At 41.2% G+C, this 16,692-nt stretch overlaps 1 protein-coding gene across 3 annotated transcripts in view; it reads left to right on the top strand.

The window, feature by feature from the left end:
* Positions 1–16,692, top strand: part of MACF1 (microtubule-actin crosslinking factor 1) — a 273,897-nt gene that overhangs the window by 59,635 nt on the left and 197,570 nt on the right. For all 3 annotated transcript variants that reach the window (XM_015572803.1, XM_006777256.2, XM_006777255.2), the window contains exon 2: positions 4,621–4,682. In XM_015572803.1, coding sequence (XP_015428289.1) covers positions 4,621–4,682 — 62 coding nt within the window. The remainder of the gene's footprint in view (positions 1–4,620; positions 4,683–16,692) is intronic.

Here is a 16,692-nt window from a genome sequence, read left to right as displayed (position 1 = left end):
GGGTGGGGCGGGGGGACCCCTGGGATTGCATAAAAAGTAAAATGATAGACACATACTCAGGTGGTGCAGGATAATTAAGAGTCAACAAATAACAACAATGAAGGAATTTGTACTATCTGTCCCGGTGCCCAGGCACATTAGGTTGTGCCCCAAGGGGTCTGGAAAAAGGGAAGTTATGAGTTACCTAGACATTTCAAGGATATGTTATTATAGATGCAAAAAGACAGGCTCAGTTAAGGTAAAGGCTGACCTTGTCAGTGAAGATACTGGCCTCGGAGGTGACTACCCACCATAATTGCTTTTAAAGTTTAATTTCAGACCATCCTTTATGGTTACTTTAGGTCTCTGAGTTTGCAAGACTGCCATGTAGGCATTTCCTGAGCTAGTCAGGTTAGCACGTGCCCCTTTCATCCACAAAACCATAAAGACTTGATCGTGCTAGTCACATCTTCAGGTCTAAAAGAAATAAGGCAGTGGACTAAAAAGAAATCACACGAATCCCACCCCTTCTTTAAAATACTGATTAGTTTAAAAGTAAATCTGTTAATCTTATCTTTTCTATCTATGTATTGTTTAACCTGTTACGACAAGCATATATAACTTTTATAATAAAAAATTCTAAAAAGAAATAATAGAGATAGCGTGATTTCTGAGATAATTTTGTAAAATTAGAAACAGACTATTCTTGGTTATGAAGGTAATAAATATAGTGAAACAGTGGATCTGGTATTGGTTAAAATGTAATGGGCAGAGTTTTTAGTTAGCTTTAATTTTGTTTTTCCATCATGTCTGCACGTCTCAGCACAGGTGATACTTGCTGAGATGTTGGGGTTTTTACATATTGGACTGGACTCTTGTTAGATAACTTTGTTCTGATTTCATTCTGTGTATTTCTTTAGCCAGTCTTCTAATATATTGGCAATTTTGTTTTGGTTTTAGGCCTTGTTATCTTTAGCTGTGGCATGTAGGATATACAAAAAGTAAAGTATTGTTTCTTTCCTTAAGAGTTAACGATCTTATTAGTGATGTAAGAATAAGCTTTTGAAAAGTCCAGAGCTCTATATAATTATGTAAGTGCTGATGGAATGATTAGCATAGTAAGTACCATAAAAATTTGGAGAACAGAGAGACTATTGAGAACTGGAGTTGTCACGAAAGGTTCTCAGACACAAAACTGATCTTGTCATTCTTCTATTTAAAATCTTTCAGTGCTTCCCTTCCCTTCCCTTTATCAGTTTCTTGGTGATAATGTTTGGACTCCTGTGCTTGTCATGAAAAGTCATAATTTGGTCCATGGCATCCTGTCCAGTTTTAAATTTTACCACTGCCTAATACACAGCCTGTCTTTCAGCCATCCTTAATATTTGCTGTTCTTTGAGCATGAATTTGCAGTAGGTGAAACTTCATTTAGTAGCTTTGTACCTTACCTTTCTTGTTACGTCTCATCTCTTAAGGTTTAGAGTCACTCAGCTGGAAACTTTCACTAACCTGCTCCCATGCTTCCTTCCCCTTCTCAGAGAGGCTGCCGCCATGTTCTTGAGCACTCTGTGCTTACTCTGTTATAACACTTAGCAAAGTGTATTGAAGTTATTTCTCTTCTCTGCTAGACTATTACCTCTTTCAAAGGTAGGGAATGTGACTTTGAGTAAAATAGTCTGTTCCAAGCAGTCTAGGTCCTTAAAAAAAATTTCATTCAAAAATAAATGAGTGAGTGAATGACCTGGGTTTTAAAGAATAAATAGCATTTGGAGAGGTGGAGAGGAAGAAAGTAGCATATCACAAGGAGAAAATAAATAGTATGAGCAGTGTGTCAGTGTCTTAGATGAGACTAGTTGCAGGCTGATTCTGATTCAGTCTGTGGATGATACAGGCTTGGAAAGGATGATGATGATAGTGGATAATTGAATCAGCATCTAAAAAGATCAAGTGATGGAAATATGTTGGAATGACAGTGGTTAAATCGAATAATAATCCTGGTTTCTTCCTAGCCAGTTTGGCTCAGTGGATAGAATGTCGGCCTACTGACTGAAGGGTCCCGGGTTCTATTCTGGTCAAGGGCACATGCCTGGGTTGCAGGCTCAGTCCCCAGTAGGGGGCATGCAGGAGGCAGCCGATCAATGATTCTCTCTCATCATTGCTGTTTCTATCTCTCCCTCTTCCTTCCCTCTGAAATCAATAAAAATATATTTTAAAAAATTCTGGTTTCAAATTTCTGCAGGACTCTATGAAGTGAAAGATAGATTATGCTTTTTATTTTATTTTAATAGTTCCAAAGAGAGCCAATAGTTAGAATTTATAAAGAAGTAGCTTATGAAGCTTCATGGAACTATTAAATTAGTATGTGTTCCTTTATGAGTTAGTGACTTCTCTATTGTTATTTTTATTTGTTTTTTCAGTTACAGTTTACATTCAGTATTATTCAGTCTCAATGTGGCTTCTTCGGTAGGTCATTGTTTGTAGCTTCTGTTCAGCTAGTCTTCGGTTAATTGATCTGTAACTCAGCTGTAAATCCAGCTTGGCACTGGGAGGTGGTGAGTGGAACTTCCACCTACTCCACAGCCAGCTTGGATCTTCCTCTATTATCTTAAGTTTTAAGCATCAGGAAGATTGTAGATGGTTTGGACAGACCTTTTAACCCTGAACATATGATTTTTTTTAAAAAAATATTTTATTGATTTTTTACAGAGAGGACGGGAGAGGGATAGAGAGTCAGAAACATCGATGAGAGAGAAACATCGATCAGTTGCCTCCTGCACATCTCCCACTGGGGATGTGCCTGCAACCCAGGTACATGCCCTTGACTGGAATCGAACCTGGGACCTTTCAGTCCGCAGGCCATCGCTCTATCCACTGAGCCAAACCGGTTTCGGCTGAACATACGCTTTTTTAAAAAAAAATATTTTTATTGATTTCAGAGAGGAAGGAAGAGATAGAAACATCATTGATGACAGAGAATCATTGATTAGCTGCCTCCTGCACACCCCCCACTGGGGATTGAGCCCGAAATCTGGGCATGTGCCCTTTACCGGAATCAAACCTGAGACCCTTCAGTCCGCAGGCCGACGCTCTATCCACTGAGCCAAAGCGGCTAGGGCTGAACATATGATTCTTTATGTTGAAGGGATTGATGTATCAGCAAGGAATTAAACTATGTAACTTCTAAGGTGACTCTAATTCCTAAGGTCTGTCGTCTGTAGTAGGAAGAGAGAATTGTTCCTTGAAACGCAGGAAAGGATTCAAGGCTGAGAAGAAGGATGTGAATGTGAGACTATTGAATGGCTGTAAACTTAGAAGGAAGTAAGTGGATGTGCAGTTCACCTGAAGTAGAAAGAGCCTGGCATTGTTTGGAATGCTACTGTGTAGCTTTTATTTTTTTTATTTTATTTTTTTAAATATGTTTTATTGATTTTTTACAGAGAGGAAGGGAGACAGAAAGAGAGCCAGAAACATCGATGAGAGAGAAACATCGATCAGCTGCCTCCTGCACACCCCCCACTGGGGATGCACCCGCAACCCAGGCACATGCCCTTGACCGGAATCGAACCCGGGACCCCCCAGTCCGCAGGCCGACGCTCTATCCACTGAGCCAAACCGGTTTCGGCCTACTGTGTAGCTTTTAATAGGGAACCAGGACGAAGGGAACGGTTGGGCAGAGGAGAGAACACCTAATTGAAGTTGATGTGAATTACTAGAGAATCAGATTTGTCTAATTCTGCTACTTTCTTCTGACATGTTCTCTGACTTAAAGAAGAAATGGAACTGTTAAGCAATGGTGACAATTCAGGTTTGGAGATTGTCATGTGAACTGAGAGAAGCCGTGGAGGGGGCGGGAAGCAGGGAATGGGTGATTGACAGTGAGGATGATTTGAACAAGATGCCATAGGGGATGGCATGGGCTTTGAATAAATAGAAGGAAGTGGGCGGATGGGTCTGTGTCCTGGAAGTGGCTCTGGGAATTGGCAGTTGTGGGAGAGAGTGAGTTCTCCACAGGATCGGGCCTCTGTGGAGCAGTCATTGTCAAGCATTGATGGTTATGTTTGTCGAAGCCGTGGACAAAATCGAGAACAGAGTTTGCCTACAAAGAAATGCGGCCTCTGTAAGACTCAGGAGAAAGGAGGGAGGGCGGAGATGTGCAGTGGGGTGAACTGGGCAGCTTTGGGATTTGGCTGGTTGGTAATGGCTGGAGAGGAAATGGGAGTGAAGGAAGTAGTCGGGGAGGAGAGCACTGCTGGGGCAGAACCGCGTTTGAAGAGTGAGATTTCACCACTGCAGTTTGAATGTCCCAAATGCCAAGGCCTCTCCACTCTCTCTGTTGGTAGTTTTCGTAGCTTTGGCTTTTTGGAGCTTTCTGTAGGGGAAGCAGGAATCCCTCTGCTCTCCAGAGAATTATGATGCGAAGGAGTCTTTGCCATGACATGCTTTTTGAGGCCTGTGATTCTGTTTAATCTGTACAGTAACAACATGGTCAGGACAGAAGAGAAGGTTCAGACAGGCCAAACCTTCCCAACAAAAGACACTGTTCCATTGTCTGTGGAATTGTCTCCGTGGTCCTGGAGGAATCGGGGGTGGGAATTTGTTCCTCGGGTAAGTGCTAAGCCAGTGTCTGTGTTTCCTTTACAGATGAACGGGATCGCGTTCAGAAGAAAACATTCACCAAGTGGGTCAACAAGCACCTGATGAAGGTAGGAGGCCGCGCTAGCACCTCTGGCTGCTTTTAATCTGGATCTGCCAGCCCTTTCTCAGAGAGTTCACATTGCTTGCCCTGGGCTCAAGTTGGCCGACGCTACATGTGGCTTTATTTATTTATTTATTTATTTATTTTAAGATGAACATAGGCATAACAGTATGGAAACTTTTACTGATCAGTTTTTTGGCGAGGACAGTAATACATGACATTACCTCAGAAGGCTGAGGTTGAGGATATTGTGGGGTGATTCTGGGATTCAAAGAACACTTTTCAAATTATTTTATAAGCCCCTGTTTACATTTTTATTTTTAAGTCTAATTACTATGTAAGGATGGGGCAGTGGATTTTGTGTTCTTTCTCTCTGCACAAACCTTAAATGTTCAGTTTAAGAATTTTTTCATATATATATATATATAACCACCATGCAGTTTAAAATACAGAACACCCCAGAATAGCAAGGGTTGGGGGCAGATTTTATTATTTTTAAACAGAGAAACCAAGGTAGAGACCTGTTAGGATGCACGTAAGGATAAACAGTATGACTAATGTGGCAGTCAAGGTTTGAAAACAGTTTTTTTAAAAAAAATTTATTTCTTTTTTGATTTCAGAGAGGAAGGGAGAAGGAGCGAGAGACAGAAACATCAATGATGAGAGAGAATCATTGATTGGCTGCCTCCTGCACACCCCCTACTGGGGATCGAGCCCACAACCCAGGCATGTGCCCTTGGCCGGAATCAAATCTGGGACCCTTCAGTCCGCAGACTGACGCTGTATCCACTGAGCCAAGCCAGCTAGGGCTGAAAACTGTTTTTGAGTTGTAATCACTACTACTTTGGGAAAGGTCACAGTGACCTCTTAATTGCCATACCCAGTAGCCTAGTTTTGTCTTCCTCTTATTTGATTTCTCTGCAGCATTTTGATACTGTTGACTGACTTGCTAGTCCTTAAAGCTTTCTCTCACATTGGCTACTAAGACACTGCTTTTTACTGAATTACCTCTTCCCTACTATGCATGCCCTTTCCCTGCCTCTTTCACTGGCTTTTCTTCCTCTGTCTGACTCGGTGTTGATGTTCCCAGGGTCCTGACCTTGGCCATTTCCTTGTTTTGTTCTGTTTTCTGATTGACAGCCTCATTTGGTTGCATGGAAGGCAAGGAAGCACAAGTAGAAAAGGGTGCAGGGCGAGCTCACAGAATCTGATGTCTAAGTGCACCTGGGCTTTATGAAAACTAAGCATATCCGACAGCTACTCTCCCTTTCTCTTTCCATGAGGCCTTGCAATCTCTCATTTTAATTATTTTCTGTGTGTCCCCTACATTTATTTCTTTGTATTTCTCCCATTACTTGTGTTCCTCAAGGGTGATGCAAACGCCTGCAGCTACATGATTCTAAGGACACAGCAGGAACACCTGATTGGCAGGGGTTTCCTTGTCCTCCGGGGGTCGGGTCCCATCTCTAGTTCAGTAAACTAGGGGAGATGATTACATAAGTCAAACATGGCTCCTTAGGGCCACTTGTTTAATGGCATGCAGGTGAGGGTGATTTTCAAGCTGCAAGATATGGGTTAGGAAGAGATGATGGAGCCCTTTCCTGAATTCTTTCCTAAACCAAGGACCTGCATATGTCAGTGTACTTGACATGTTCATCTGGACATTCCCCAGTCCTACCCACATATCCCAAATTTCTGAATAGTTTTACTCATATACCTAGCTGTCCAAGTTTGGAACCTAGAAGCATGCTATATTCTATCTTGCCAGTCGTCTCCCCTCTCACCAGCTCCAGTCAATCATGTCCAACTCAGAAAGAGTTGCAGACTTCTCTTCTCCATCCATATTAACCTCAGCTCTAGTCCAGGCCTCTTCATCTCTTGCCTTAACCACTATTAGTTTCCTAATAAAGTTTTCTATAATAATGGTTATGATAATAGTAGCAGTGGTTTATTGAGTGTTTACTGTAAATCAGACATTCTGTACTAAGTCTTTTATGTGGATTATTATCTCATTTAATCCTCCAGTGACCTTTAAATTTTTTTTTTCAATTACATCGACATTCAATATTATATTAGTTTTAATCCTTCAGTGACCTTGTGCTGTAGATTCTATTAATACTCCCATTTATCAATAAAGACCGTGACATTTAGAGAGGTTAAGTAGCCTGTATAAGGTCACACCACTAGAAGGAGGCAGAACTGAAATTTTAGAACTTGGGCCCTTGTAGTACTGGCACTGGCTTCTTCCTACTTTTCCAGTTTCTAGCATCATATTTCTCTTGTACCTTAAGCTCTTGCCAAACTATGTGCCATGCTGTTTTATGACTCTGTATCTTTGCGCATGGTGCTCCCTCTGCATGTGCCGGGGTCCAGCCCCAGCAGGTCCAGGGGTCCCCAAAGGTGCGGACGGAGTCGGCAAAGAAGGAATGACACGGATACAGCGTTCAGTTGATCATCATAGCCGGGTTTTCTTGTCAGGGTCTCCAGTCAGGTTCTGTAGCTAGTTCTCTTGCTAGGTTCTCCAGCCAGGTTTGGGTTAGGTTCTCCAGCCAGGTTCAGTCACCAGGTTCTAGTCAGGTTCTCTTGCCTTTCTATAGTAAGGTTAGGGCGTTTCTTATCTCCATTCCAGGGAGTAAAGATTATGTAGCTTAAGCATGATTGTTTGTAGTTAAAGTGATTAATTACCCGCCTGTCAGTTAAGAGGTTTTATTCCCTCCCTAACTTCAGGGGAAAATCCCTACCTGGGGAAACAACCTTTCTCGGAGAGGTGACCTTGGACCAGCTCCCGGCATGCATGGAATACCTCCCCAACTCTGTTCTGTCTGGATAAAACCAGCTTAACACCTCCTTCATATTTTCTTGACTCTCCCATATGGAATTGACTGTTCTTTGTGCACTTCCCTGTACTCCTTATGTACTCCTGTTACAGGGCCTGCAGCATTTATCTTTCTGCTAGATTATAACTTGAAGGCAAATACTGTGTCTTATTCTTTCAGTGTGAAGACAAAAAGGAAGGGGAGGGAAAAACTGATGTTCTGCTCTAATCCTTTCAGTGTGTGTACCAGTTGCCTCTTGTTTGATGACATGTAATTCTGTCATGATGCAGAGCCCTTTACAACTGGTTCCAATCTGTTGAGCTTCATTTCTAGGCATTCTCCCCTGTGTAGCCTGTGCCGTAGCCACGCGAGACAGCCCACTGTTCCCTGATCACTGTGTCCTTTCACACCTCTTCGCTTATCCACTTTTCTCCCGCTAGAATGCATGTCCCAGCTTCCTCTGCCTGGCTTTTACCCACTTACCCCTCAAGGTTCAGGTCCATTACCACCTTGCTGAGACTCTGACCTTCATCCCTTGGACTAAATTAACTGCAGCTTCATTTCTATTTCATATCACTTTGAAGATGTCTTGTGTGTTTACACATTGATCTCCTCTGCTAGAGTGCTCATTGAGGGCTAGACTGTACTGTGCTACTTTCTCTACCAAGCACTGCACCAGAGACACAAGAAGTATCCAATAAAGATTTGTTGCCTTGAATAAATAATATTTTGGTAGTTTTATAGCTTACATGACACAATCTTCTCTGACTTGATCCTTGTAATAACCCTGAAAAAGGTAAAAGTATTTTCTTCTTTCAATTTTCACAACTAAGGAAAGTAAAAATTAGAAGGGTGAAGTGACTTCCCAAGATTATACAGCTAGTGACTGGATGGAGCTAAAGATCACTCATGAGTCTTCTGACCAAAATTACTTCTTGCCACTGAATATGCTCCCAACTTGCCCTGTGTTCGTACCTCATCTTTGACACCGGAAAGAACTGAATTTATCCTGCCTCAAGCTTATCCCCCTAAACTCTGTAGTTGACTACAAACGCTCTGTTCCCTGCTGTTCATCTGTAGCCCATGTTGCCTGTTGGACCTCTCCTTTGCCTCAGTGCTGTGTGATGACAGGAGGCCCAGGGAGAAAGAAGCAAGACAAACACATCATAGCATTGTTAGAAATTGGAGACCAGCCAGAGCTTCACTTAAATCTCTGGCTGTCTGTCATCTCTTCTTAGACTTCCACCCTTCTGTTCCAACAGCATTTTCTCATTTTAGGATATTTCAGAGAGAGATTCGCTGCTAATCAGAATCATTGCTCCCTTGCTGGAGTTCTTTGCACTTCAGGCTGAGAATTAGGGATTGAGATTTGTTTTTTATAACTCAAGCATTCTTTGCTTTGTTCCCCAAGTACACCCAGGTTAATATTGCCATTGGCAGGCATGTTGGTGTCCTGCCCCAGCAGGTCCAGGGGTTCCCAAAGGTGTGGGCGGAGTTGGCGAAGAAGGAAGGACATGGAGACAGCATTCAGTTGATCAGCATAGCCAGGTCCCCTAGCCAGGTTCTCCAGCCAGGTTCTCCTTTTATTCTCCTGTTACATCTGTATTTATACCAGTTGATTTTAATCCTGTCCATTCTATTCCAAAGGTTCCGTCAATCCCTAACTGCAGGGAAAAATCCCCACCTGGGGAAACAACCATTCTTGAAGAGGTGACCTTGGTTAAAACACATAGTGCTAAGAAGGGGAGCAAACATATTAAGAACAGTATGCCATATACACCAGGTCCCTTGAAACATATGCTGTGCAGATGTTTCTTCCCTGCAGCGACTGTGTCAAGCAGCAAGGATGGACTGGCTTCTGGCATAAGCAGACTGGTATAAGAACAAAACAACCCAGCCTCTCAAGTTCTAGATTTAGCCAACCTAAGATCTTTCGGATTCCCAAATATCCTTTTGTTCTGGAATAAGCATATTAATTTTATCTTTATATATGAGAACACTATCAGTCCAATCTTAAAAGAGATTTATTAAGGATGTAAGCATCTGAAATATAGCAATAACCTCATTTAGAGAACTAGCAAAAAGAAAAATCTAGAGTTTAAGGTTGTATTTAAATTACCTTTGCCTGCCGAAACCGGTTTGGCTCAGTGGATAGAGCATCGGCCTGCAGACTGAAAGGTCCCAGGTTCGATTCCGGTCAAGGGCATGTACCTGGGTTGCAGGCACATCCCCAGTAGGAGATGTGCAGGAGGCAGCTGATCGATGTTTCTCTCTCATCGATATTTCTAACTCTCTATCTCTCTCCCTTCCTCTCTGTAAAAAATCAATAAAATTTATTAAAAAAATAAGATAAGTTACCTTTGCCATATACCTAGGTCCTGGTAGCTAATAAAGTATATCCCCACAAAGAAAACTTCAAGAAAGGGTTTCTTGAGAGGATGTGACGGAACTGAGCGCATGAGCTCCTAAGATGGAGGAGAAACGCTTTCTGTGGTAGTTTCTATGGACTTTAGGGAAAGGCCAGCATTTAATCTAGCAGCTGGGATAGTTTGTTCCGTTCTTACTCATGTATGCAATCTGGAAGCCACTGGCCTTCCTGTAATTTTAGTTAAGATTCCAGGTAAACCAGCAAAAGTTTTGAACTCTACATTTTTACTGTTTTCAGTTTTTCTCTGAGGCTAATTGCATACAGGGTAGTAGCAGCCACTCTCTCCTGCACAGCCTCGGCTGTAGCCACCCGAGACAGCTCACTGCTCCCTAAACACAGTGTGTACTTTCACACCTCTTTGCTTATTTGTATCTGTGGGAAAGGCCGGAAGGAGACGAGCAGAGAGTTTCAGAGATTGACAAAGTAGTGTTGGTTAGACACTGAGGGAAGGGATGCTGCTTTTGTTACCCAAGTGTGACCATATGGTGGTGGCTTGTGGCTATCTCTGCCTGGACCTGAGTTTTCAGATCTTGATTTCACTCTAAGTGCATCTAACTCCCCACTAACGGTTTTTGGCCTGCATCTGGGCTTGGTGTCTCAGTTCCCTGTAACCAAGTGCCTGCCTGTTAAGGAAAACTACCCATTGTGAATTTTCAGTCATCCTCAGGGGATCTTGGTTAATTAATCAGACTTTGTTGGTACTACTGTTAGACTTCTTAAAACTTAAGGAACTCTCAAAACAGAGCGAGGGTAGAATTCTTATCTGCAAAGAGCCTTATACTTTGTTCTCTCTCACTCTACTTACTCCCACAGGGATTCCAGCCTCCCTTTGTAACCCCTGCATTTGAGCACTGTTCTTTCCTGAGTGAAAAGTATGAGTCAACTGTAATCTGTTTTTTTAGCATTAGGCTTTTCCTTGAGGATGAATTTGGCTACTGAGTCAATAAGGAATTTCCCTCTTATAGTTTAGAAATATGTAAATTCAGAAAGCTGTTAGTTACCAGGCTCACTTTCACTTGTCCTGTATCCTTTAATAGTGTAGATGAGCGTTAATAACACACTCTCCTCTTTAAAACTTTCTCCTCTGAAAGAAAAAATAAATAAAAATAAAACTTTCTCCTCTGACCTATTTTTTTTTGTTCTTCAACATAGTTTGGATCAAGAAAATTGAGCTGCTTGTGTTTTCTTTTAACAGTCTTAGAGCAAATTAAATAAACCTATTTTTCTTGTTGTTTAAACGTGAAATATTTCCTGTTGCACACACCAAACAAGCCAGTCCAAGACTAATGACGTGGCAATTGGCTACTAAATATTCACTGCTAGTATTAGCAGAGAGATGGTGTGCCTGCACATAAGGTGCGAGTAAAGGAAATGAATGCAACACAATTGTAGTTATCAGTCATTAGGGAAGGTTTAGTTCGTTATTAATAATTATGTATAACAGGATATTGTAAAAATTAAGTTATAAATTTTTATTAAAATGTTTCTTACATACTGTTATATTGGCTGGGCCACAAAAATATTCGTGTGGGCTGCGAGTTTGACATGCTTGGTCTTAGAGGAAAGCTTTTCTAGATCAGGTTTTCTGCAGATATCAAAGAATACTACATGATAATCCTTGGTTCTTTGGGGTGGGGGCAGTCCTTTTATCCTATATAATAAAAGCCTACTATGCAAATTGTCCCCTAGACCAGGAGTTCAATTAGTTTAACCACTCACTATGATATGTGCGGGCCACCAGGGGGCAGTGCAGAACATGGTGGGCGTCAGCGATATGGTGCTGGCATTGGGCTGTACTAGAGGTGCTGCTGGCCCTGATGGGCCCTGATGAGAGTGGGACCACAGCGGGATAGTGGAGCAGGTGAGTGAGTGGTGCCAGGCCAAGGCAGGTGTGAGCGGGGGCCTGAGTGCCCCATGATTGCCCTGCAGACAGACGGCAACCAGTGGCTGCAGCAGGGGGCGGGGCTGCTGTCTGGCTCCCAGATGCTGAGGGAGTTGGGTGGGGGGCCCGGCCCAGATTGATCGACCCACAGATGGTGACCAGTGGCCAGCAGGCCCTGATTGCTCGATTGGGGCTGGGCTCTAGGCTAGGATGGAGAACTGAGGGTGGGTGGTGGCATCTGGGTGGGGGCTGCGACCTCTTGCTGGCAACCTAGGGGTTGGGGTGAAGGGGACAGAGGTGTGGTGAGAATGCGGGTTGTCCACTGAGTTTGCTGTCACTCCCCCTGCTACCCTCCCCCTGGATGCCAGGGCTTGTAATTTAATAATGTTACTAACATGTCATTTCTGCCCTTCAAGTCTCATGGGAGCCTTGTGAAGGGAAAAAGCACTGAACTCAGAGTCAGGAGACAGTGGTCTGACACTTCCCAGAGAAATTATATTGACTTCTCTGGACAACACTTTTCCCACCTGTAAACTGAGAGTGTTAGCGTTAAGTAATCTTTAAAGTCTCTTTGGGCCCAGATTCTGATACCAAGCACTTAAGTGCAATTTATTGCCTTTGCTAAAAAAGCAACCCAGAAATTGGGAGAAGCTGTTTCTCTTTTCTTAACTTCAAGCCAATCTTTAAAAAATTGGGTGGCAGAGCTTTCCTTGGCTTATTACTGCATGGCAGGAGGGAGAGAGGTTGAGGATTGACCTGGGTTAGGATGGACTTGGTCTCTCAAAATTTAGTCATTCATTAATTTTTCAAAATTGCTTTTTTGAGGTTTAATTCACATATGCAATTCACCCATTTAATGCGAATGCCGCATCCATTTGCGGCTAGGGTTCAAGGTCTGGAGAAGGGGCTGACACACAAATGGATGATACACTAGACATGAAATATAAATTTAGAAGGCATGGAGAGCCAGGCGGAAACCTTTCTAGTGGAGAGGCTCTCTGAAACCCCTGACCCATCAGCTTTTATTTACTTGAATACACATTTGTGCTTTAGGAATGCAAACAGGCATAGCAAACGTAAAGTTTGGTAAACAGTAAAAGGATTATCAGTTTAGGAGATTGCCTTCAGCCATTTGGCCAGCAACAGGGTAATATAATGCTGATTTTTCAGCCCTGCTGAATATTAAAGTCCATTAGCCTTCTAGCGACTTCTCCCATTTATATGTTAACTACTGTTGTTCTTTGCCTCCAGCAGTTTAAAGTGTGTAATTGATTGGCTTTCAGTGTATTATCAGAGTTGTACAACCATCATCACAATAAATTTTAGAACGTTTTTTATCATCCCAGAAAGAAGCACTGTATCCTGTAATCATTACCCTTAACCCTTCTATATCCTCCAGCAACTCCAGGCAGCCATAATCTACTTTCTGAATATAGATTTGCCTATTCTAGATATACAATATGTGATCTATTTCTTTGTTCCAGTGGCTTCTTTCACTTAGCATAATGTTTTAAAGTTTCATCCATGTTATAGCATTTATCAGTATTTATTGCTGAATAACAGTCCATTGTATGAATGGACCACATTTAATTTACCCATTTATGAATTGATAGACATTTGGGTTATTTTTAATTTTTGGCTATTATGAACAATGGATGCTGCTATGAACATTCATTCATGTTCAAGTTTTTTCCCTGGACATGTTTTCAGTTCCCTTAGGTATACACCTGGGAGTGGAATTACTAGATCATATGGTAACCCGGGTTTAGCCTTTTGAGGAACTGTCAGCCTGTTTTCTGAACAGCTACACCATTTTACATACCCACCAGCAGTATATATGAGGGTCCAGTTTCTCTATATCTACATCAAACAAACAGTTATTATCTGTTTTTTAAAAATATTTTTATTGATTTCAGAGGGGAAGGGAGAGGGAGAGAAAGATAGAAGCATCAATGATGAGAAAGAAGCATTAATCGGCTGCCTCCTGAATGCCCCATACTGGGGACTGAACTTGCAACCTGGGCATGTGCCCTGACTGGGAATCGAACCATGAACTTCTGGTTCATAGGTCGACGCTCGACCACTTAGCTATGCTGGCTGGGCTGTTTTTTAAAAATTATTGTAGCCATCCTAGTGGGTGTGAAGTAGTATCTCACTGTAGTTTTGATTTTCATTTTTCTATGGCTGATGATATTGAGCATCTTTTCATGAGTTTGTTTAATGATATTGAACATTTTTTCATGAGTTTGTTAGCCTTTCATGTATATTCTTTATAGGCAGTCACTAATTTTGACAGTGACTTTCACAGGGAGTACAAATAGTCAAGGACCTGGATAGTTGAAGTTTTCCTCTCATCTTATTTGCTGACAGAATAGCATTATTGTTTGTTGGAGACATACATAATGGTGATTCCTGAGCTCTCTTGGCTTCATATGGCTGCCCCTAAAACTTCTGATGCTTAGTTCACTGGACATTTTCTTAAGACATTTGTGGAAAACTTTAGAGTCAGCCTAATATTTGCAGAAGAGGTAAAAACTTTAGAATGGGGCAGACCTAGACTCGATCGGCCTGGCCCTTTACTAGCCGTGTGACCTTGGGATGTTAATTGAGCCCTCCAAATCCCATCTCTGCATTTGAAAAATTTCTGACATAGAAGAATGAGTAAATGTTAGTAAATTCTATATCTTCTCTTGGCAGAGCTGTGACCAATCTGCTTCATAAACAGACTGTTGTCCTCTGTTCTTGAAAATTCTCCGGAAAGATAAACATCAGAACAGCTCACCCCACTCTCCTTTTCTATTTACCTCTATCTCTCGCTCTATTTGTTTTAATAGTTATTGTATTATTATAATCAGAGAAAGACTGAGAGATATAATAAGCTAGTTTTCCACTAAGTTTCTTATAAGGTTGTTGAGTTTTGTTATTTACAGACATAAAACATAACTGGAATTTTGAGGCCTTGATGTGAAATTAACTCTACATTTCAAAGTGTCTCCTTTTTCTTTTCAGTACTCTGTAATATTTAGTGTCCTACTGATAACGCGATCTCACTTGGTCCTCAGCTCTACTATAATTCATTTAAATATTCAATGCCCATTTCCAATTTTTATACCCTGTGTTCAAGTGTTATCTATCAAAAGTAAATCCCTCACTATTGTCTCTTCTCTTCTTAATCCTTAATACCAAGTATTTAATATTTTCTGATTTATTATTGTAACCTATCATTCCTTTGTAATCTGATTTCCATTCCACCACTGTTTAGAAAAGTATTATCACAGAACACTCTTATTTATAGGAAAATTTAAAAAAACCCTTCTTAGTCCTCATCCTTCTTGTTCTGCAGCATAAGATACTGGTGATCACCCTTCCTTGGTTATACTTCCTTGGTGTTTTTGTCTACCTCTTTCACCCCTCCCTCCCATCCTTGATTGCTTTCCCATCTCTGCCTTCTAATTTCGGCTATTCCCTCAGGCTCAGTCCTTAGCACTCTGCTCTTTTTTCTTGCCCCTAACCCAGAAAGCCCAACATTTCCCATGTCTCCAACCTAGCACCTCTATGCATATGACTTCTAAACTTAAATTCTCAGCTGACCCAAATTGAATTCTGGTATTTACAGCTGCTTCAAGAACCATTTCCATTTGCATGTTCTTTGTTGCCATTTTAAATTCAATATATCTAAATCTTTATTGGTTGTCCCCTTTTTCCCCCATTGACCTCTCCCACCCCGCCCCTGCCCCTCACCCCAGGCCTTCACCACCCTATTGTCTGTGTATTTAAAAATGAATTTCTCAAATCCCCCTTTCCAACCCTCATGACTGCTTGCTTCTGTTAGTGAGGCATTGTGGCTATTCAGTTGCAAAGTTTGATATCTTGGTCCCATTTGAGGGAGAGGTCTTGAAATCTTGGAGCCACTGGTGTGCTGGAACCAGCTTGAAAGGACTCAAAAGGGGCAAATGTTAAATTTTGTGAGTTTGTTGCTAAGCATAGCCATTATTAAAAGTTAAATTATATAAACTTACAGTTAAATACATTCTACTTAAAATAAAGGTAGTAAAAACTCAAAACTCATTACTTCATAATTATTTTACTACATGTTATTATTGTCTATGTTCTTGAGGTTAATTATGTAAATTGTGTCTCTATGATGAAAATACTATATAATGGTGTGCTACTGTACTTTTCTTCCCAACATCACACTTAGTGATATATTAGCAGCTTGAAATTGGTCATGGTGGAAGTATTTACACCCTGGAAATCAACAAATGCTACAAGTCTGAACTGCATGTATTGTTTTGTTCATTGTCTAGATTTAAGTGATGGAAAAAAATATAAATCTTGCAGATTAAACTAAAAAGTGTGTCATGCCCATAGCGAGTATATTGTAAATAGCACAGAAATTGAAGAAATGTTGTTCTTTTAGTATTTGAAAGCTTTAATGCAGTCATCATGAACCATTTCCTTCAATTGGGTAATCTGCCTGCCACCTTATTCCTTAACACACACATACAAACATGCTTACCTTGCATATTCCCACCTCTATACCTTGTCTTATATGGTTGCCCCATCTTCTTTCTATCAAAACATTTTGTAATTTTTCAAGTCCTTTCTCTTCCAGGATGTCTTCCCAGAGATTTCCAGTGTTTATCTTTTCTGATTCCCTTTCTATTTTGAATGCTAGATATTACAATTGGGAAGGACTATAGTTCAGTTTTTGACACAGATGTAGAAATCTCACCTAGTCTCTGCTTGAAAAATTCCAGTGACTATAAATTTACTACTTCTGAAACTAATCCTTTTTATTGTTGTCTAGAAAATTATTTATTTCATGTTGAAAATGAATCTTCTTCCTTGTAATTTCTACTGCTCTTCTGATTGTGTGATGTGAGCGTCA

This window comes from Myotis davidii, unplaced genomic scaffold, assembly GCF_000327345.1.
Source record: "Myotis davidii unplaced genomic scaffold, ASM32734v1 scaffold88, whole genome shotgun sequence".
In the NCBI taxonomy this organism is placed as follows: domain Eukaryota; kingdom Metazoa; phylum Chordata; class Mammalia; order Chiroptera; family Vespertilionidae; genus Myotis; species Myotis davidii.
The sequence above is the reverse complement of the archived record's forward strand: the minus strand, read 5'-3'. Positions and strand labels throughout refer to the sequence as shown.